This window comes from Alexandromys fortis, unplaced genomic scaffold, assembly GCF_014885135.2.
Source record: "Alexandromys fortis isolate MF-2015 unplaced genomic scaffold, M_Fortis_MF-2015_v1.1 scaffold_41, whole genome shotgun sequence".
NCBI lineage: Eukaryota > Metazoa > Chordata > Mammalia > Rodentia > Cricetidae > Alexandromys > Alexandromys fortis.
Window position 1 is genome coordinate 10,431,700 of NW_026067923.1, and position 21,354 is coordinate 10,453,053.

Genomic DNA, 21,354 nt, shown 5'->3' on the forward strand with positions numbered 1-21,354 from the left:
CCATCCGGGTGCCTAAGCCTCCTCCTGGACCCGTGTTAGCTGTAGCCCTTCACTGTGGGTTTCAATACGGGGAACCCATGTGGAAATCTGTTGCGGCAGAGCAAAACATTAAGGGTGGCGTGTTCTCTGCCAGCTATAGAGTAGCAGAGGAAGAAGGGTTGTACAAAAGACTTAGTGATCTCCAACAGGCAAACAGACAAACCAAAACCAGAGAAAGGTCCCCCCCAGGCAGTAGCACCCTGCAAAGCCAGCCTGTGAGTCAGCTCAGGGAGGCCCAGCCCCTTCAGGAGAGCCTGATTTAGGATCAGTGCCTGCTCCCAGGCTGGGCTGGGCTGCGTCTCCTCCCAAGACCTACTCTTGAGAGCAGCTCCCCTTCTCCCTGCTGCCTAAAGTGTCACATTTTGCTCATTCCCAAGCTCTCTCGCCCACCCCCTTCCCAGACAGCTTGCCAGTGAACAGGGGCTGTTGTAACCCACCTCCCAGCCTCTTCCTTTGGAGACTGCTGTTAAGCAACTTTCAAGTCCTCTCATTGCAAAGGTATGAAGTTCCTCGGGAAGCCCAGCAGCCACACAGCTGCTTCCCTGCCTCTTTGCTGGCTCCTTTTGAAGATTCTGCCGCTGGGAGACTGTCACCCTTATGACAACCGCTATGCTGGGTAAGTGGAGGCAACTTCCTGTCCCGCGAGGCTTTGATTTGTTTGTGGGGTTGTCTAGCTCCCATATGCCTCGCCGTTTTGTTGTTGTTTGTGGTTTCTGTGCGATTCTGAAGGCTTTCATATCCTCTCCCCCCATAAAATGTGTATACAGCATCCAGCATTTCGGTTTAGTGGACTGAGAAAACCCGATAGGCAAGATTCTGGCTAGATACTGTTTAGAGTGTCCCAGCCCCAGCTGTGGCCTCGAAATTCAATGCAAAAGTGTCCTGGGGTGCCCTGGCCAGTATCTGCAGCATCTGCCTTGGTTGATGCTCAGCATAAAGGATACTGTTGTACCACGTGAAGTATGACCTGAAAATTAAGCAGTCTCCTTTAGAATTGTGCGTACCAGCAGTGGGCTGAAATTCACCTGTGACTGATTTAAGAACTAAATATTGTTTTTAAAACTATTCCAGAGTGATTGTTAAATATTTCAGATCTGGACAGCTCAAATAATCCAACACAAAATAAACAGATTATTTTTAAATAAAAAAAAGGCAGAATAAAAGTAGGCAACTGTAAAATTGCCGGTATTTTTGAGAAGGAGAGATGGGAAGAAGAGAGTGGTTTTCTCCTCTGGATAGGATAGCTGCGTCTGAGATGGCGATCTTGGGGAGGCACAGAGCTGGGACTGGAGAAGTGTACTGATGTGTGCGTTTTTATGATCCTCAAGGCTTGCTGAGGTACAGACAGCGTGTGTTTGGCTCAGATTTGCAGAAGGGCTGTTCTTTGAATCTGGAAGTTATAGAGTGCTGGCATTTCAGAGAGAAACCAACTTCTAGTTCCGTTGCTTAAAGCCGAGGAGGGGCAGTGGTATCCCCTCTCTCTAAACTGTACCCCTCAGTTGTCTCCAGTGACGAAAGCTTAGCACCCCAAAGAACAGTTGCTCTGATTCCGAATAGTGTGGGGAGTCTGTGAGAGCCTGGAACACAGAACTGTGAATTGTGCTCTCCTTTCTCTCTCCAGGGACCTGGACTCGGCTTTTATTTAGTGATCTTCCAAATACAGGATTTACACGGAGACATTCACAAGCCTGTTCTTAAGTGGGGAGAATGAGGCATGGGGGAGGCGTTTGGTGAGATGGAGGTGGGACTATTACCTTCAAATTTCCCACCTGTGATTATTTTTTCCCGGGGCACAGAAGGGCATTTACATCCAAGGGGTTCTTTCTAGTCTCCTGCTCAGGAAGGCCCAGGCTTTGCCTCCTGTAGTTTGTCTGGTGCACACAACACTCGTTAGAGATGCGGGCAAAGAAGTCCCTGCTAATGACCCGTTCACAGTCACACTCCTCCGGTGGAGGAGCTAACCTGACCCTTTGGCTGATGTCAGACCAGACGATAAATATATTATCACCAACTTGCATGTGCTTCGAGTGATACAGGCGCTCACCCCTCCACTCAGCCGTGGCTCTGTTCATAATGACTCCAGGGCATGGCGGTCATCAACAATAAGTCGCCAGGCCTGTGTCAGCCGAGCAGGTGTGCATCCTCCCCGGAGCACCACTGGGTGGAGGAGAAGGAGGCCGACAACACCTTTTCCAGGCAAACTTTCTAGCAAATGCAGCCACTCCCGGGGGCAACAGTCCTGCCTCCTCTCCTGCTCTGCACTGAAGGTAGCAATCGCCATTTCTCTTAGGCTGCAACATAATAAGCTAGTCCCGGATGTATAAATTACCAGATACCTGAAAGTTGGAAGGAAAAAAAAAAACTGAGAAGCTGAAGAATTGCTCACTACCTGTCCATCATAACAGAAGCCTAAGGCCTCTTGAAAATCAGAACTATTTCTGAGATTTTTACCATGGAAAATTTAACTCGCCTTCAAGAGACAGAAGTCATTTTCTCATTACCAAGAACAACTGCTACTCAGATTTGGAAAGGTTTTGCTTTGTTTACTTAGGAACCACTCTGTGCATGCCTAGCTCTTTAGAGATCGAGAACCTGATAGGAAAGCAGGGTAAAACACCATCCAGCATTGTCTCTGTCTCTGCCTATTTAGCATGATTGTAAGCTGCCCCATTGTTAGCCCTTCATAGGTTTTGCTGATTTTCTTGTTAATAACTATGGGCCAACCTTTTTCCTTGCATTCTGGTGACGAAATTTGGCAGGTCTTGCCCAAATGCCGCACTCCATGGCTGTCACCTGCAGGAAGGTCCCTGAGCACAAATAGAAATGAGAACGTTCAGGAAAAACAGCATGCCCTTCAGAGCTGCTAATGAACACCTTCAGGTCCTCTCTATACAAACAACGGTAGAGCACAGCCAATGTGTGTAATAGAGGCTTCCTCTAAGTGTCTCAGGAAATCAGTTTTAAAATGAGTTGGAGAAGCTGCAAGCCCACAGGGAGAATCTGAAGACAGAGAGTGAGTCCTGTTTTCGGTAGCTGTTTCAGATCATACAGCCACGAGGGAGGTTTAAAAAGACAGGTGAGAACAACAATTTGATTTTCAACAATATTACTCTACCACAGCCCAGCTGGTGGAGGACTGCAGGGGCTGCAAGGCCAAGTCAGACATTCTCATGGTAATCAAGGGGCACTCAGTAAACCGGCAATGCTACTCGGTCTTGTCTTCTTGTTTTCATGGAAGGACCTAATTATCTGCTGTCCTGTGAGTTCAGGGCAGACAATGCCCTGCAACACTGAAGCCTAGGACCCAAGTGCAGGATGTCATGAATCTGAGAGTTCCGTCTGCAGTGATGGTTGAACCTTTTCAATCAGAGAAGACTTTGAAGTCTCCGCTTCTCTAGAACTGGTCAGTATGGCCAGGACAGTCCCATTTGCGCCTACTGTTCTGACGTATTATATGACAATGCCCTCTTTGTGTCAGAGAAGAGTCCCCATGGACAGTATCCCATGTGTGGGACACTTTTGTTCTTATGCCATTGGCTCACCCGCATTCCTCTCAGCTACCTTCTCCTTTCATTTCCAAAGAACAAATTTGTCTGTGATTATCCCATTCCAGTGAAAAGCACATTTCCTTTTTATCCCTGGGAATGGACCCCACTTACTTCAGAACCATTTTACCTCAATCTGGGGTAAGCACCTCCCAACCCATGTGCCTCTAGTCCTTTCTCATACTGATGATCTTACTAAAATGACATGTATGTTATTCTTTTGCTCAAACATTGACTTTGGCTCTCTGACGCTATCTTGGTCAAATCCAGATTTCTCTGCCTGGCTCTCAAGGCATCTATAATGGGTCTTCCTCTGTTCTACTCTTCCTCGTCCATAAGACCCATCCACCTCTAACCAAAGAAGTCGAGTAGCTCTGCAGGCTTCTAGCTACCGAAGCAGGCAGACCAGAAGCCTAAGGCAAAGAGCAGTGCTACCGGCTCGTGGATGACAGAAATGTGCTGTCTGTGTGTCTGGGACATTAGAAAGCACATGTGGCAAGTCGGTCGTATTTTGATACGTATTTTGATTTTGAATCAGTCCCCCAGTACCTTCCGGAAGCTCATTTACTCTTTCCCTGTTAATGGTAGAGTATTCTTAGTTTTCCTTGTGTGCTGGCTTCAAGCAGGGCCCTGAAGAGCTGAGTGTTTATCAGCTCGTATAGCCAAGGCTTTCCTCACTGCAGTATGCTGTGTGTTAGGGCTTCGTGCTTTGCTTACTAAAGACGCACAGGCTGCAGCTCTCTATGCCTCTGAGCCAGCAGTTCTCAGCCTGGGAGTTGTGGCCCACACGGCAGTCCCCTATCAGAGAGCCTGCATATCAGATTTTCCTATAGCTTATAACAATAGCAAACTACATTCATGAAGTAGCAATGAAAGCAATTTTATGATTGTGGGTCACCGCAGAATGACAGAACTGTATTAAGGGGTTGTCTGCATTAGGAAGGTGCACTGAACTCACAGGCAGTCTATGAGGCAAGGTTCTCTCTCGGCGCATCCAGTTAGTGGAAAGAGGAATGTTCCCACCACTCCTGAGCCACGTTTTCCTCAGAGCCCAGTCTGGTAATGGATTCTTTATTTTATGGCACCAGGATGTCTTCTGGGTGGTGGCAATGACCTATAATCCCCTCACCTCTTCTGCTAATGCTTCATCACGTCAGTTTCGACCGGCCACAAACACACCTGCGGTACTTCTCTGTCCTCACACAGAATTATAAGAGGAGGGCGTGGAACGGCGGCGGAGAAAATGGAAGTCATCTTGGTGACTTGCTTTTTAGAGACGTCATTGTGATCAATCAGTAGGTAACTAGTTTACCAGGTTAGAATTTGCTCTGCTGAGTCCATGGCATTCCATTCTGTCGGAGGCATCTGCTTTTTCGTGGTAAAATGGATGGCGAAAGAGAAAGTTCCAGGAGTAAGGTCTGGTTACTGTTAAAAATTCTCTAAAAATTGATTTCATTGCATGATGAAATAAACTTCTAAATAGTTTCCTTCAACAAAATCACCATCTTTGCCTTTTTTCAATATTTTTAAATGGTAAAACATTTTCTTTTAATATCTATTTTAGTATATCATTAGGTTGCCTTACTTTTGATTGTTTGTTGTTGCTATAGCAAAGATCCCCTACCCTTAATAACCTAATACATTCATTTTTCGCTCAAATAAAAATTCAGAACAGCTATGGCTAGTTGGCTGTGACAGAAGTCCAGGTCCCCAAAGTGCTGCAGCTTTGACCTGATCAATACCTGACTCCCAAATGTGGTCCCGAAAGGAAGCTTTCCTATCATAGTTCAGCCAATAGGAGAGCAGAAAGGAAGGCCAAGGGTCAGAAAAGAAGTTTGACCTCGGCCCGCTATAGATGAGCATTGGGCAGATGGTTTAGGTACAAGCAAGGGTGTGTGAAGCATTGTCATTAGCTGGAGGCCAGAGCTGCAAACGCTTGCTGAGGGACACTGGCGAGTTTCCAGTGGTCTCACTGATACCCCATGACCACAGCCCATTCTCCCTTCAATGTGGTTCTCTAAATGCAGAGTTTCACTTTAAATTGATTGAAAATACATAGTTTTATTTTACAAATGCTCTTTCCAAGTCATAGAATGTCAGAACAAAAGGAGACAGAAAGAAAAAAAACATAGCCCAATCTTCCTGTGTGAAAACGGAGCAAGCAGAACTCCACCAGGATAAAGGAGTTCACAGAGCTAGGGAGGGATTAGACTAAAACCCAGGCCATTGAGCTCTCAGGGTTCCTCACAGTTGATACTGTAGTGTTAGGTGGCTCTAGAAGTCATCGGAACCCTTCCTACCTCCTTGAATTGCTGGGAAGGAAGTCATATGTTTTGGCAAAGCTGGGGAGTCTTTAAGGAGGGAATATTTCATTTCTCTAAATATTTGTAAGGTGTCTGCCTGTTGCTAGTCTCAGACCATGGAGATGAAAGAGCATTTCATGCATGCTACATAATGAGTAACATTAGCAGCTAAACAAGGAATTAGAGTCCCCATCCCCTCAGAGAAAATTATTTGTGCCTGGTGAGTGCACGAGAGGGTCACCTAATCCAGACTGAAGGATGGAGGGGGGGTCAAAGTCAGTTTCTCAACTATGAGATATTTCTCGAAAGACAAACAGAAATTTGAGTGGATTATTGAATGTAGGAGGTTTGTTGCCTTTTCCTTTTAAATCATTGGTACTGGAAGGTATGGCCTCATCTCTGTCATAAAAGAAAAACAAAGCCCACAAGTAGAAAATTGAGGAAGGCTTTCTAGGCATAGGGGCTACTTCATTTCAAAAAGCTCCGGGAAAGCTCAGTGAGGTCTAGATAATCAGAGTTATATTGCTTCTCTCGCTGAAGATGAAGGTGTGAGAGTAACGTATTTTGTCATCTGTTGCTCGCAATTCTAATCTCACCTAAAGTCATAGAATATTAATATATTTTCAGGGAATTCAGACAAAGTTTTTAAAGGAAGTTCTCTCTGGACTCCCTGAGAAGGGAAGATAAAAAAGCCAGGTGGTTCTCCACAAGAAAACTGAGTAGTAATTTTATATTATGAGGTTGCTGCAGTTACACACAGAGAGAGATGGGGGCCAGTTAAAGAACCATTTAAGACGTAGAACTGTTACAATTAGGTAATTAGATAGATAAAAGAAGGATAAATGATTCACACTCAAGATTGTATAACTGAACCAAAATCGTTACAGAGAAGATAAACATTTTTTTAGATGTGTGCAACTAAAGATGCCCATTTTAAGCCCAGTTTGTTATATGCGTCTGAAACGAGAGAGAGAGAAACAGAGAGAGACAGAGAGAGACAGAGAGAGACAGAGAGAGACAGACAGACAGACAGACAGACAGACAGAGACAGACAGAGAGACACATAGATAGAGACAGAGAGATGGGGAGAAAGAGAGGCAGAGAGAGATGTAGAAAAATAGAGAGACAAAGAGAAGGAAAGAGGCAGGGACAGACAGAGAGAGAGAGGGGGAGAGACAGAGAGACACACAGACACACACACAACACATTCACAGAGACAGACACACACACACACAAAGGATGAGACAGACAGACACACGGAGGGAGAGGCGGATAGACACACAGATAGATAGACACACACACATACACAGAGGAGGAGACCGACAGACACACAGAAGGAGAGACAGATAGACATACAGACACACACACACATACACAGAGACAGACACACACAGAGGAGGAGACAGACAGACACAGAGGGAGACAAACATACACAGACACACACAGAGACAGAAACACACAGAGAGACACGGAGATACTAAGAAATAAACTGTACTAAATGATATGCAAGAAGAATGTCTAAACATCAGGTAAATGTCTAAACCCAGAAAGAGTGCATTGACATGAAAAGAGAAGACAGCCAAAAACTAGGGGAAATGTCAGAGAAGAAACTAGTAGAAAGGAAGAAATGCAGAAAATGATGATTAAAGGAAATGAATATTAAAAAGAAAGAGAGGCCAGTTACTTCACTTATTGCCAGCTGGTACCTGCTGGTTGCCATAAAGGTAATGAGGTGTGATGTCATCAAAGATACCTTTGGGCAAAGGATGGCTGAGAAACCGGAGCGCATTGAAGACTGGATGGAAGCTGAAAAATTAGCACTGAGTGTGGATGCTAGTTTCAGGTAGCTTATCCATGAAAGGAAGGTGGTCACAGCGATGAGGAATTGAAACCTCACATGGAAGGAGAGGTTTGCTGTTCTGTTTTTATTTAAGGAAGGTGCAGTATGCACCTGTCTCATGCCGGAAGGTATGAAGAATGAGAGACGGTAGGTGAAGAAGAGGCAGAGAGAAAGTGATGGAGTGGGACCTCCATGAGACAAGAATACTGTTGTCCCTTCCTTTCTCTACAAATTAGGGGGTGGTGTCCTACTTCATGACAGCAGAATGAACAGAAACCTGAATAAAGGAGCAAGGGTTTAGGCTCTGGATGTTCCTGGGGGAAATGACCCAAACCCTTTAGAAGGATCACCAGTGATGGTGAAGACAATAGTTCATACTAGAACCATCTCCAGCCCATGATTTTTTTCTGAGTAGTTCATGTAACTTCGTGTGACAAGCAACACTACCCATAACCTATCACTGTGCCTGTGGCATCTTCTCAGATGGATAAGGATGTGTGTTTAACACACCTGTATGAGGTGACAATGAAAGCCAAACAAGAGCGTAGCCTCCAGTTGGGTCATAACACGCTCTCCGTGGCTTGTCTCTCCTGTTGATTTCTCGACATGCCCCCACCCTGGATTTTTAAGTTACTATAGACTTAGCTTGCCTGCAAAGAGAGGAGACTTTCAGAGTGTTACACATCTATTCCAGATACAAACCTGGTTTATGTTTGCACACACGGAATCTTCAGCCTTTTGCATGTGTGGCCTCAATGGCCATATTTCCGTTTGACCTACTTGCCTTCCAGGATTTCTGTATGTTATCCCACTAATGTATGACTCAGAAAAGTGTCTACTGAGTTCCTTATTGTTTTACAGATTTGTAAAATATGGCTTTATCCTACCCATCGTGACCGTATGGGATGCCTGATGCTGTAATAATAGCACATCTCACGTCAAAACCCCTAAATATCCTGGAGACTGGAGGCCTTTGAGCACTGCCAGGATAGCTGGTTCTTTAGCGCTGATGAAATATTTTATCAGCTAGTGTCTAAGCACTTAGCTTATAAGTAAGTAAAGAAAAGGATGTTGGAGAACCCAATTCTCCTAAGTTTTCAGACCTCTGTAATGTACGGAGAGATGACAATGATTAACAATTAGGAAATCAATCTAATTACAAATTTAAAAACACCTTAGAACTTTTGTGCATTGTGGCTTTTCCCCTAAAATGAGAATTTTTTTTTTTTTTTTGCCCATAAAGGCCTGGTTTGCTGATAGTGTGTTATCCACATAGCCACTCTAAATGTCTCCAGTTACTCCCACCCTTCCCAGTATCGTACCTCTATGGTAGTTACTTTTCTTGTTGTTACAACAAAATACATAACAAAAGCAGCTTAAGGAACAAAAGGTTTGTTCTGGCTCCAGTTTGAGGTCATAACACATTCTGGCAGGGACAGCATGGATGTGGCAGCTAAGGAAGCTGGCCACACGATGTCCCCAGCAGTATCAGAGGCAGGGGAGTGCTGTGTGCTTGCTTTCTTCCCTTTATCCTTTCTATACAATCTAGAATCCCATTCCAGAGGTCAGTGCTATGCACACTTCCAGTGGGTCCTCCTTACTCAGTTAAACATCTGGAAATGCCTGCTCACATACCCAGAGGCATGTTGTTAATGGAATTTAACTTATGTTTTTCCATTTCTGACCCCCCAACTTTTACTAATGAAGGGAAAGAAAGGGAGGGAGTTGTGGAGGAAGGCAGACAAGGAGGGCACACATATAAACAAGGAATAGGAATGTCAGTGTATTAGGTCAGTGGGTGCTCTTGAGTGACAAGATGGAGGGCCACAGCATCTGCCCTGTGTCACCTCACTCCCATGCGTCCCTCTACAAGCTCTAAAGGCTTCTTATCGCTTCTCTTCCTTCCGGGCATCTCTCATTCTTTCTGTCAGCATTGCTGATAGACAGCCTGCACATTACAGGTTGATTTAAGGTCCAGGAGCCTTAGACCAAATCTGAGATACTAAAAAAAGAGCCCTGCTTCAGGTACTCGTGAATAAAACAAAGTCTCGTGGGGGATTTACATTCTAAAAGGATGATTGAAAATTAATAAACCATGGTGTTGAGTTCTGATAAGGGCTGTGGAGAGAGATAAAGTGCAGAAGGGGGGGGGGGGGGATAAAGACTGTCAGGAGAGTCGAGGGGAGGAATAAAGAAGGCAACCAGGAGTAATACTGCCAAAGAGAGAAGTTTATAGATATAAGAAAGTGTCGAGCTGAGAGTTCCCGTGCAGGACCTTGAACAGTGTCCTTGCTAGTCAGCAGCATCAACTGGGAACACGTTAGAAAGGGAACTTCTCAGTCTGGAAACCTTCTCCCCAGCAAGGAGTGTGGGGAGTGGGGCCCAGCAACCTGCACCTTAAACAGCCCAGGCTGTGATTATGATAAGGTTTAGGAAACCCTGGAGAGAACCAGATATGAGGACATTGGGGTCCAAGGCAGGAGCGTCCACTGAGGGGAGCAATGTGCTCCTCTTCTTTTGTTGTCACTGCTGTCCACAAGGTAGCCATCTGCTTCCCTTTTATCTCTGTGAACTGCCCAGAACCACATGCAACTCCCTCCTTCTGTGTCACGTTCAAATCAGTCCTCAACCAACTACACCTAGCCACCATTTATGATCCAGTTCAAACACTTTGTCGCCCATCAGCCGAGTCTATGATGTCACCGATCAGCTCTGTTTGTTCCCACCTAAAAACCCATGGCATCTTCTCTATTCTGCATACCGGTGCACTATGGGTGCATCCCTGTGTGATTGTACTCTAGGTTCTGTTAGGTGAGAAGCAAGTGGGCATGAGATACTGTATCTTCTGTGAATCTGCATTCCCACGGTACCCAAAGGGGTATTTGGCTTGTTCAGTGAAAACTGAGATGGATGGATGGGAGGATGGATGAATGGATAGGTGGGTGGGTGGATGGATGGATGGATAGGAGGGTGGATGGATGGGTGGATGGATGGATGGATGGATGGATGGAAGAGAGAGAGGGAGAGAGGGAGGAAAAAGTGGGCATGAGATAAGGAAAGAAACAAACTTGGAATCAAATTGTGGACACTACCAGATGAGCTTCTGTGGATAAACAGCTGTGAGAACTTGCAATCACTTGCTGCAGTGGCCTCAGAGGAATAAGGAGGACCTAGAGCTGATGCCTCTCTGAGATGGGTGTGGCGCTAACTCTCTTTCCTGTCACTGGGTCTTCCCTGTGTCTTTGGGGCCTTATTCTCTCATCCAGACTTGGTCTTAGGTATTTTGTTAAGCCCAGAAGCTCACACGATTGCTATGAGTAGCAGTATTTCCAGGAGATCTCTGAGGCAAAACCACTCTTCCCTGGCTGGTGCCAAGACAGTACCCTCTGACCGACATGTTTGCTCACCACTACTTGTGTTTCCTTTGGCTTGATTTGGCTTCTAATTATATTTTTATCAGCATATATTAATTATAAATAATAATGGCTTTTATTAAGACATTTGTAGGCATCTATCTAATACATTTTGATCATACTCATTCTCTGATTTGACTTTTTTGAGATGAGGTTTTAATATATAGCCAAAGCCAGCCTATTATTCCCAGCCCTCCTGCCTCAGCCTCCAGACTGCTGGGATTAGAAACATTAAGACCATGCATGGCTTTAGCCATTGACCTTTACCAATTTAGAGAAATATATGTTATTTTATCTTCTAAAGAATATGTATATTTTCATAGACGGCTGCTCAGTGAACTCATTTCAAGGATCCTGTCTTTTATTATTTCAAAACTAATTCTTATTACCCAAAAGTCTTTTTTAAAACCCTTCAAAAATTTGTCTAGAATTGATTTATCTTTTCCTATTTCTTTTGATGCCCCAATTCAGGAAGAACAAAACTTGCTTGCAGGCCTACACTCAGCTCCCCAAATCAGATCCCTGAATTAGCTTCAGGTTTCATGGAATTAGGATTGTTCTGAAAGTACAGGCAGAGTTTCCTTAAAATAAGCTTAGGACCAAAACCTAGAAGAGCCAGTTAAAGAGAGAGCTGCTCATGTGGTTCAGAGGCCTGGGACCGAGGTGAACTCCTGACGGACGCTCAGCGTGCTTCTCATGACAGTGGTTGCGGAAAACCCTGAACTATCCAGACTGCTCATAGAGCCGGTTGACTCCGGTGAGGAAGTCCTAATGGGAGGAGAGGGTGGAGGAGACAAGAGACTGAAGGTGGAGCCGAGGACCAATGGCCAATGATTTCATGTCACACCTGCCTAACTGACACATGGCTGCATTTCAGCATGCGAGACTAGTGTATCCTAAGGGTTGCAACTCTCCCTACCTGCCATTACCATTAAGCACAATGCAGTGGACAGGCCTAGGTGATCTAAGTGGCAATTTCCATCCCCTATCCTGTGTAGAACACCAATATTGTTTCTGTGTTTTATCTGGCTCCTAGCAAAGGATGCAGAGACATCCATTTAATAATTTGGCCAGGCCTTGTGTGCTCATCTTTCTCTCATAACTTGTCAGAACATCACTTAGCTTCCCTCCATCCCTCAGAAGGCTGCACAAAAGCACTCAGCACTTTCTACGGCCACTATCTGTTGATTTTCCTAACCATACTGGGTCCCCTTTGAGCGAAGGGCCCTTCTCTTATCTTCTCTCAAGCCCAAGCTCTCCCAAGACTAGCAAATACTGTTATCCCTCTCCTTGCTATCATTGAACTACAATGAATCACTAAGATGTATGTTTTAAAATCTAAGATTACAACAGTTTCAGATGTTTTGCTAATATAGCTGTTACTTCTGAATAATGAGCATGTTTCCTCTGGCTAGCAGTTTATTTGTAGATTTTTTTCCACTAAAGTAGCAAAGATCTATCGACTTTACGAAGCGTACGGCTAGCGCCACTCAAGGTTAGATGTGCAAATGAATTCTGGGCACTGTGTTAATAATACTGATGGATGGAGCTTCAGAAAGACTTAACAGAACCAGAGACCTGCTCTTCTCACGTTTCAACAGCTTTGGGCCTGTTGTTGGCTACAGAGGAGGAGTCCAGTGTGTTCACTGGCTGTCTGCTACTGATGAGTCACTTGCCCTTCCTGAGCATCGCTCTTTGTCACATCCAGAGATCAAGCAGGCAGCTCGACTCTTCCAAACCCCATGTCCATGATCTGCATCAGGGTCACGTCATCAGCTTAGAGGAACACCCTCAGAGTGCCTGGTTTTTTGACCAAGCTCTCCCACTTACTGCCAAAGTGACCTCGGAAGGCGCTGACTCCTCCTCCGTGCCTGTTTTTCTCTCAGCAAACTTGAACACTATTGACTGAGGTCATAGATGCTAAGCACTTAGGACAGGCAGAAGATGGCGTAGATCAACTTAGCAAATATGAGCGACTTTCCATATTAATATTCTCTGTAGTTTTATTTGTGAGATGCTTTTCTAAGGGAATTATCTGAAATGTAGAAAATATTTAGAGTGTGTAGAAAGATATTTATTGCCAATTTATGCACTCTGTCAGAACCTGGGATGTAATTTACATTCAATAATAAGTCAAAGGTCAATTGCAGTCTGCATAGTGGAATCTATTGTGCCCGCTGTCAATGTCTACAAGCGACTATTAATGGTCAGGATATAAAACACAGAGAGAAAATGAGATCGAGAGCAACATTAGCCACTCTTGTTTCACAGTAATTTACTTTGACATGTATTGCCAGTATACCTGGAATAAAGGCTCAAATATTTTAAGGTTTTTTTTTTGATATTTCTGTTTTTATGGTCAGGTGATTTCATTACAGGTTTTGTCAACTCTATACCTTTTTTCTCCAATTTGGTAATTGCTCTATGTGAAGTATGAAATTTTTCTATGGTCAAAGAAAAAATAATTTCAAACATGTATAAATTCTCAGACCGAATAAAGACCTAAGGCAATTTCCTTTTTACCTTCTGTAGTATCCTGTGCCAAAGCCATCCTAGGAGCTTTGCAAATAAGAACCAGGAGGTGGTGTGTTTAATAACACAGAGGCCCGTGCCACACTAATGACTGAAAAGAGGAATGAGCAGGTCCTTTGCTATTCCTGACCACAAATGAGATTGCTGGTGCGCCGGCAACACATGAAATCACCAAAGTGGCTGGCTCAGTGGCTGTCACTTATACACTGGGGAGATCTGGAGATGAGGAAGCAGGGCGCAGAGCCTCTCAGCTCAGAGGGATGCCAAAAGCAGCCGCATCATGCTGATACGTGTGTTTAAGGAGATGGCTTTCAAATGACAGCCTTCAGTGGTCTCACGGCAATGGCACTCTTCAATCTATATTTATATTTCTGTGTAGGAGAGAGGAAAAGCATTTGCAATGACTGCTCAGAAAAACCAATCCATTACACTTATACATATATTCCTCCATAACAGATATTTTTCCCAGTCTGAGCTAGTCCATTACGTTTTAAGAAGAAATGGAGGAGAAATACTTGCCAGAAGTGTCATGCACTATCAATTTCTTTTTAAAATTGCAATAATAGTGATCATTGGAACATGGTACAGGTTGAATGTCTTTTGATTTCGACAAAATGAGTTGAGGACCATTTTGTTCGTGCTTCTGTGGGGTATGGATGAAGGAAGGAGTTTGTCTGAACGCAATTTCTATTTTTATTATATAGTCGATAAAGTCTTTTATCTTAATTTTTATCTGACTCTTTACTAGTTTGATAGTCTCACTCTTTGGTTTGGTATTATGTATGATCCGTGGCTGTTTTATTCTATCCCTAATCCAACAATCACAACCTGAAAACCTAAAGGAAATCACTTGGAGATCAACTGCAAATTCCTTATCTTATTTCTTTGAGTTAAAGAATGTTGAAAAGTAAAATATTATATTTTCTCTTACTTTGATTATTTGCAATTTAACTCTAGATATTGTCTCCGAGAAAAGGTGACTTTCAAAGTACAATGACTAAGAAAACACTGTATGTGTGCATTTATTTTACCTCACCCTGACCTTCACGTGTTTGGCACAATAAATAAAAAATGTAGGTGATTTAAAAATAAATGTCAAGAACTGGGCAGTGGTGGCACAAACCTTTATTCTCAGTGTTCGGGAGGCAGAGACAGGCAGATCACTGTAAGTTCTAGGTTAGCCTGGTCTTCACAGCAAGTTCCGGGACAGGTTCCAAAGATACTCAGAGAAACCCTGTCTATAAAAAACAATCAAAAATGGTGGAGATTGGGCGTGTTCATAAACTTCAGTCATGGTTCCCTGGAAACAGAAAGAATGGGACTGAGGAAGCAGGTCAGCTAGTAAAGCTCGAGTTGCCCAAGAATGATGACCTGAGTTTGTTCCTCAGGATACACTTAACAGTCTGGGTGTGGTGGGACAATCTGGATGTAGTAGAATAACCTGGGTGTGGTGTGGTGAGCTAACCTGGTGTGGTAAAATAGTTAATGTGGTGTGGTGGGCTAATCTGGTATGTCAGGACAGCCTGATGTAGTGGGATAATCTGGGTGTAGTGAGAAGATCTGGTGTGGTGAGGTGATCTGGTGTGGTAGGATAACTTGTGTATGGTGTGTTGATAATCTGGGTGGGGTATGGTGAAATGGGTGTAGTGGTGTCTGCCTGTAGCCCCAGCCCTGGGGTGGTGGACAAAAGAGGATCCATGGGACTTAGATCCAGGAAGCCTGGCTGACTAAGCAAATACCGGGGAAAGGTTATAAACACTGTCTTAAAAAATGTGAAGAGCAACCCTGATTGCTCTTCGGGCTGATGAGGGAGGGGGACTTGATTGGGGGAGGGGGAGGGAAATGGGAGGCAGTGGCGGGGAGGAGGCAGAAATCTGAAAGAAAGAAAGAAAGGAAGAAAGAAAGAAAGAAAGAAAGAAAGAAAGAAAGAAAGAAAGAAAGAAAGAAAGAAAGGTGAAGAGATCTGAGCTTAATCTCTGGCCTCTGTACATATAACACACACACAGATATATACCCACACATGTATTTATGAACATGTACACATGTAATGTAAAAAGAAAGAAAATGGACATGATGATAATCCCTAAACTCCATTAAGTTAACCAGTAGCAGCATATCATGCCTCTATATTAACTTATCATTTTTTATTGAGCCTCAGTGTATCCCAAACTGTCTTATAGAACAGGAACATAAAGTCCTAGGAACAAGAAAGACAAAGACCTTAGTATTGTGGCTCAGTTTCATACAGGGAACAAAGACAAGGAGCAAATAATCCTAGGCTCTTAAAATAGAGATGAAGTAAACAAGAAATTTTCATATATTTATTCAATATGTTTGTTGATCATCTGTGTACTAGAAACTATACTAAACACTTCATAGAAAACACAGGTGTCCTATGTTTTCACTGAATTCATGTTGAAATATGGAGCGGCGGGGCTGTGTCCCCAACACCCCGGCTGCTTGGCTAGCTCATGCCTGAAATAACAACACAAAAACTGTATTCTTTCAAACACTGCCTGGCCCATTATCTGTAGCCTCTTATTGGCTAGCTCTTACATATTGTTCTACCCCATTTCTAATATTCTGTGTAGCCCACGAGCTGGCTTACCAGAGAGGATCTTAACCTGCGTCTGTCTGGAGAGGGAGAATCATGGAGACTCACTAACTCAGCTTCTTTATCCCAGCATACTATTCTGCTTACTCAGCCTACCTAAGGGTTGGCCTATCAAATGGGCCTAGGCAGTTTCTTTATTAGTAAGAAATCACTCCCACATCAAATTCATTTTCTGAGCTAGGAGGCAGATATTAATTACAACTCTGGGATGGTAAAGGAGAAACATGGCAAAGAGCTGACAACTCTGGAGAAAATGGTATTGGTTGCTTTTTCCATCGCTGTAACAAAATACCCAACAAGAAGCAACTTAGAAGAAGAAAGAAAAGTTTGGTTTTGACTCATGGTATGAGTAGATTGAAGCTACCATGTGAAGAAGGCGTGGCCACGTTTACTTTGTGGTGATGTGAACCTGCAGTGACTGCTTGATCTCAGTGGACAGGAAGCAGACAGACACTAGGAAGTGGAGCTGGGCTCTAAAGCTCAAGGTTTTCTACCCCAGTGACACACTTCCTCCTGGTAATCTCTACCTCCTAAAGCAGTGGTTCTCAGCCTTCCTAATGCTGCAACCCTTTACTTCCTCGTATTGTGGTCACCTTCAACCATAAAATCATTCCCATCGCTACTTTATAACTGTATTTGTGCTACTGTTGTGAATTACAATGAAGTAATTTTAAAGAGGGAGGTTTGTCAGATTGTGGTCCATAGGTTGGGAATCACTGTCCCAAGGGTTCCACAATCCTCCAAAACAGCTCCAACTGGGGACCAAGTGTTCAAACACATTAGCTAGCCTGTGGGAAACATTTCACATCTAAAAGGTGAGAAAATTGTTAACCAGATTTGGAGGATGAGCCTAAGATGGGAAGGGCTCTTCTCAGGATGTTGTCTTTAAGGCAGAGCATCCTAAAAAGTTGCTTGCCAGATGCAGCCACGGAAAGCTGTTGAGAGCGATGCTGGCTGAGACGTAGAAGAAACAAGAGGAACATGATGCCCTACTACCCGGTGATGATTTTAAATTGGAGTTTTAGTGGGAAACCTGAATTCAAAGCTTACCCTTACTTGTGTACATGTAGTACACTAGACTTTTCAAAGCACACCCATAGGTTGTATGGTGTTTTTCAAATAAAAATGGCCCCATACGCTCATATTTTTGAATGCTCAGTCAGCAGGCAATGGCACTATTTGAAAGGATTGAGAGGTGTGGTCTTGTTGGAGGAAGTGTGTCACTTTGAGGTTTCAAAAACCCATGCCAAGTCTACTGTTTGTTTGTCTCTCTGTCTCTGTTTCTCTCTCTGTGTTTCTCTCTCTCTCTCTTTCTCTCTCTCTCTCTCTCCCTTACTTTCTCTCTCTGCTAAATGATTAGGATGTAGCTCTCAGCTACTGCTCCAGCACCTGCCTGCCACCATTCTCCTGACCATGATAATAGATTAAAGCCCCCAAAACACAAGCAAGCCCTCCAAATGAATGATTTCTTTTATAGGAGTTGCCTTGGTCATGGTGTCTCTTCACAGCACTAGAACAGTGACTAAGACATGAGGTCTCTCAGTCTCTCTTGCTCTCCACTCAGGTGGACAGTATTCAAGTAGGTATTTGATGGATGTGCAGGCTATGTAGGCACATTTTTTTAAAAAAAAAACTTACCTGGTCTTTTATTGCACACTTGAAACTAGTGTACCTCGTGTCTCTTGGAGCCCTCTACTTTGTCTGCACATCAGTCAGAATGGAAGCTATTAGATTTAAGAGGCAATGAATTCCTGGGAGTTAGCTGTCAAGTTGAAAGGAAGGATACAGAGAAATTCCAAAAGGAAAGTGCAGAGTTTATCTAATTATTCTTTATTAATAAAAACAGGAGTCAGACATCAGGTTAAGAACCTGAAAGATCAGAGCAGCCACCAATGACCTCCTGTCTGCTCCATTCCTCTATCCAAAAAGGGCTGAGATCCTCTCTCGACCCCACCTTACTACTTCCTCTCTCCTCAGTCCTCCAAAACCTCTATGATTAATTTTGATAAGCTAATGGCTAGCTCCACCCTCTGACTCCAAGCAAGCATTGTTCTCGGAGTACAATTAAAATAGCACACAACAGAAAAACTACAGTGTGATTAGTAGGTGTATGAGATTGGCAGAAGGCAACACATGGCAGAAGGAGATCAGATCGTGAGTACCAAAAGTTTCTCCAAGTCAAAGCAGAAGTGAAGAACATCAATTTGAGCAGGCCATGGAGGAAGAAGCAGCACCTTTGAGACTGCAGAACTCTTATACCGACAAGGCCTGGGTCTGCATTCCAACACAGGTGACTTCTAAAGCTATGTAGTAAAACAGGGGCAGTGGGAGGCAGGAACAAGGAATTTGTATTTGGGAGTTGTTTTATTTTTTTTTCTTTTCCCCTTTGGCTCTTCTGAGCAATTGTTCAGAGACCTATGTAGTACAGATATTAATCATTTGTGTATTATATATATTACGGGTTTGCTTTCACTCACCATTTTTTTCTTTAACACTTCTGCAAGGCAAAGTAAATGACTTAATAGTTTATATCTACCAACCTTCATTTCCTTTCTGGCATTCCGATATACCTTGTTTAAAAATATGAACTAGCCCTCCTACTCAAAACTATACAAATGTTCTAAATTTTTCATTTTATTTTTTGAAATTTTTGTATTATTTATCCTTTTATATTTATATCTATATAAAACATGTGTGTTTGTGTGTGGTGTCTGTGGTCTGTGTGTGTGTGTGTCTGTGGTCTCTGTGTGTGTGTGTGTGTGTGCATGCACACATATGTCTGGTGTCAGAAACGACATAACTTATTTTGTCTGAGAGGACTTTACAGAAGAGCAGAAGAGGGCTCTTACAGAAAAAGATATGTATTTCCTTTCCACCTGCCACATTTTACTTCCAGCAGACTGCTTGCTATTTTTCCACATATCAAACTGGCAAAACTTTAGAAGATTGAAAACAGGCAGAGTTGGAGAAGGCATGGAGTAAGTTATGACTGTGCTTGATGCTGGAAGAGGGGTGAAGTTGCTGTCAGTGCTTTGTGAAGTTATCTAAAAGATCTCTTAAGCTCTTTACATCACCTTGCAGGGAAATCTCATTAGCAAATTACCTGTCTGAAAGAATTATGATGTGTACTGAATGCTTATTATAGTATATAGTGATTTTTTTTAAATATTAAAAACAAATTCCATTAATAAAAGCCCAATTAGGAAAATTATGATGTGTCTGTACCATAAAATATTATGAAGCTATTAGCAAGGAATGAATTGTGGGCATATATTTATTTAGAAGAATATGCAGTGATATAAAATTTAAAATAAAAAAGATTAAATACATATGACCCTGTTCTCAAGATGTGCTAACTTTTAAGTTGTAAGAAAGTGTCTTGGGAATCTTGTTTGTGTTGAATTTTTTTTCTGTTTGTAGTCAGAAGGAAATATGGCAGTGATAGTTTATCAAAATGCATCAATCTGTCTTTTTACCAATAAGATTATCTGATATACAAACATGCCAAACAATTTTATCATGTAATTATGTATTTCCCAAGACCTAGACTAAGCCTGAGGAAATTTGAGTTTTATTTTGAATTATGTGTAGGGACTCACCACATGGGCAGTAATTCCACTAAACCTCATAGACGGGTGAGGTCTGTCAAATAAGGTCAACCTACCTGTGAGAGGCCACATAAGCAGTGGTGGCAAGAAGCCTCTGTCATAGGAAAGTCCCATTAGTGTGACATCTTCCCACACAGCTATAAGGACGAGTAAGTTTCAAAAGTGTTTGCAAAAATAGAGTTAGGTTTTTGTTTGTTTGTTTGTTTTCCTTTCTTTTCATTTTTGAAGCCAATATATGGTATTTTTGTTACAGTGACATTTCAGCCTTGCCAGAAAATTATGACTTTGAACCTTGATAGCTGGTTGTCACCTGTCCCTCCCCCATTCGTGTCCTCATGTATATTGTGCCATAACCTTCAGACACGATGAATAAGCTTTCTTTTGAAGGTATTATTTTTTTTAAATCTCTGCAAGTAAAGCTGGCAAACACATCTTAATTGTTTCATCCCCTCACCTCTTTTCTAACAAATAGCTATGTGACTTATTTAGAAGGGAAAAGAAAAATGTGTTAAAGTCAGACCGTCCATATCTGAATGCCTTAAAGAATGTTATGACTAACAGAGAGAGTAAGACCTAATTGAGAGGGAACTTCAGAGAAAGCTGGAGTAGGGGTGAATGGCATGTGTGGTATTTCTCCCTCCCCTTTGAGGCAGTAAAGCACCAGATGTCATACAACAAAGTCCGAGGGGACCATGCAGCCCGGTGGGCGTAGCCGGCATGCTTAGCTTGTGCTTTTGAAAAGAAACCACTTGGCACCATTAACTCCATATGTTATATTTACGACTTCTTTTCTCGGCCTGTATTTGATTTATTTAAACATTTTTCATGCTTGTCCTTGATATTAAAAGAGAACGTATAAGTGGATGAGATGTTTGCTCGGACTCTCATTAGAGGGTTTGTCACGTAATAGGTTGGTGAGTAAATATTTGATAGTGGCGTTAGCTGGTACCTTTCAATGGGTGGTTGCAATGGAAAAACACCACCTCAAGTCCCATCTTCCTTGACTGAAATAGGTAATATACACAGTGCCTTTGCTTTCTAACAGAGACAGCCAGGGAGCAATCAGAGTGGGGGGGGGGGGGGAATCTAGCCTAGGGCTATATTCATGCAGTGGCCTAAGTCAGAGAAGCTAAACTGAGACCTTTGTTCAGGTTCAACATACGTGGCTCAGGGATGAAAATTACTCAAAGGTCTATCGGTTTCACCCGCTCTCCCTTCTATCTTGTCCATTTCCTGGACATCTGTGGGAGTCTCCACATGAACATGTTACTCCGCTGGCTTCTCTTTTTTTATTTTATTTTATTTTTATTGAGAAAAGGAAAAAAAAAGTTTCCACCTCCTCCCAGCCTCCCATTTCCCTCCCCCTCCTCCCACCCTTCTCCCCCTCCCTCCACTCCTCTCCCCCTCCCTCTCCAGTCCAAAGAGCAGTCAGGGTTCCCTGCCCTGTGGAAAGTCCAAGG

At 43.1% G+C, this 21,354-nt stretch overlaps 1 protein-coding gene across 1 annotated transcript in view; it reads left to right on the forward strand.

Moving 5' to 3' along the window:
* Positions 1-378: 378 nt before the first annotated feature.
* The window catches only part of Cpa6 (carboxypeptidase A6), a 297,700-nt gene continuing 276,724 nt past the window's right edge, over positions 379-21,354 (forward strand). The window contains exon 1 of the mRNA XM_050142133.1: positions 379-655. Coding sequence (XP_049998090.1) covers positions 540-655 — 116 coding nt within the window. The 5' untranslated portion in view covers positions 379-539. The remainder of the gene's footprint in view (positions 656-21,354) is intronic.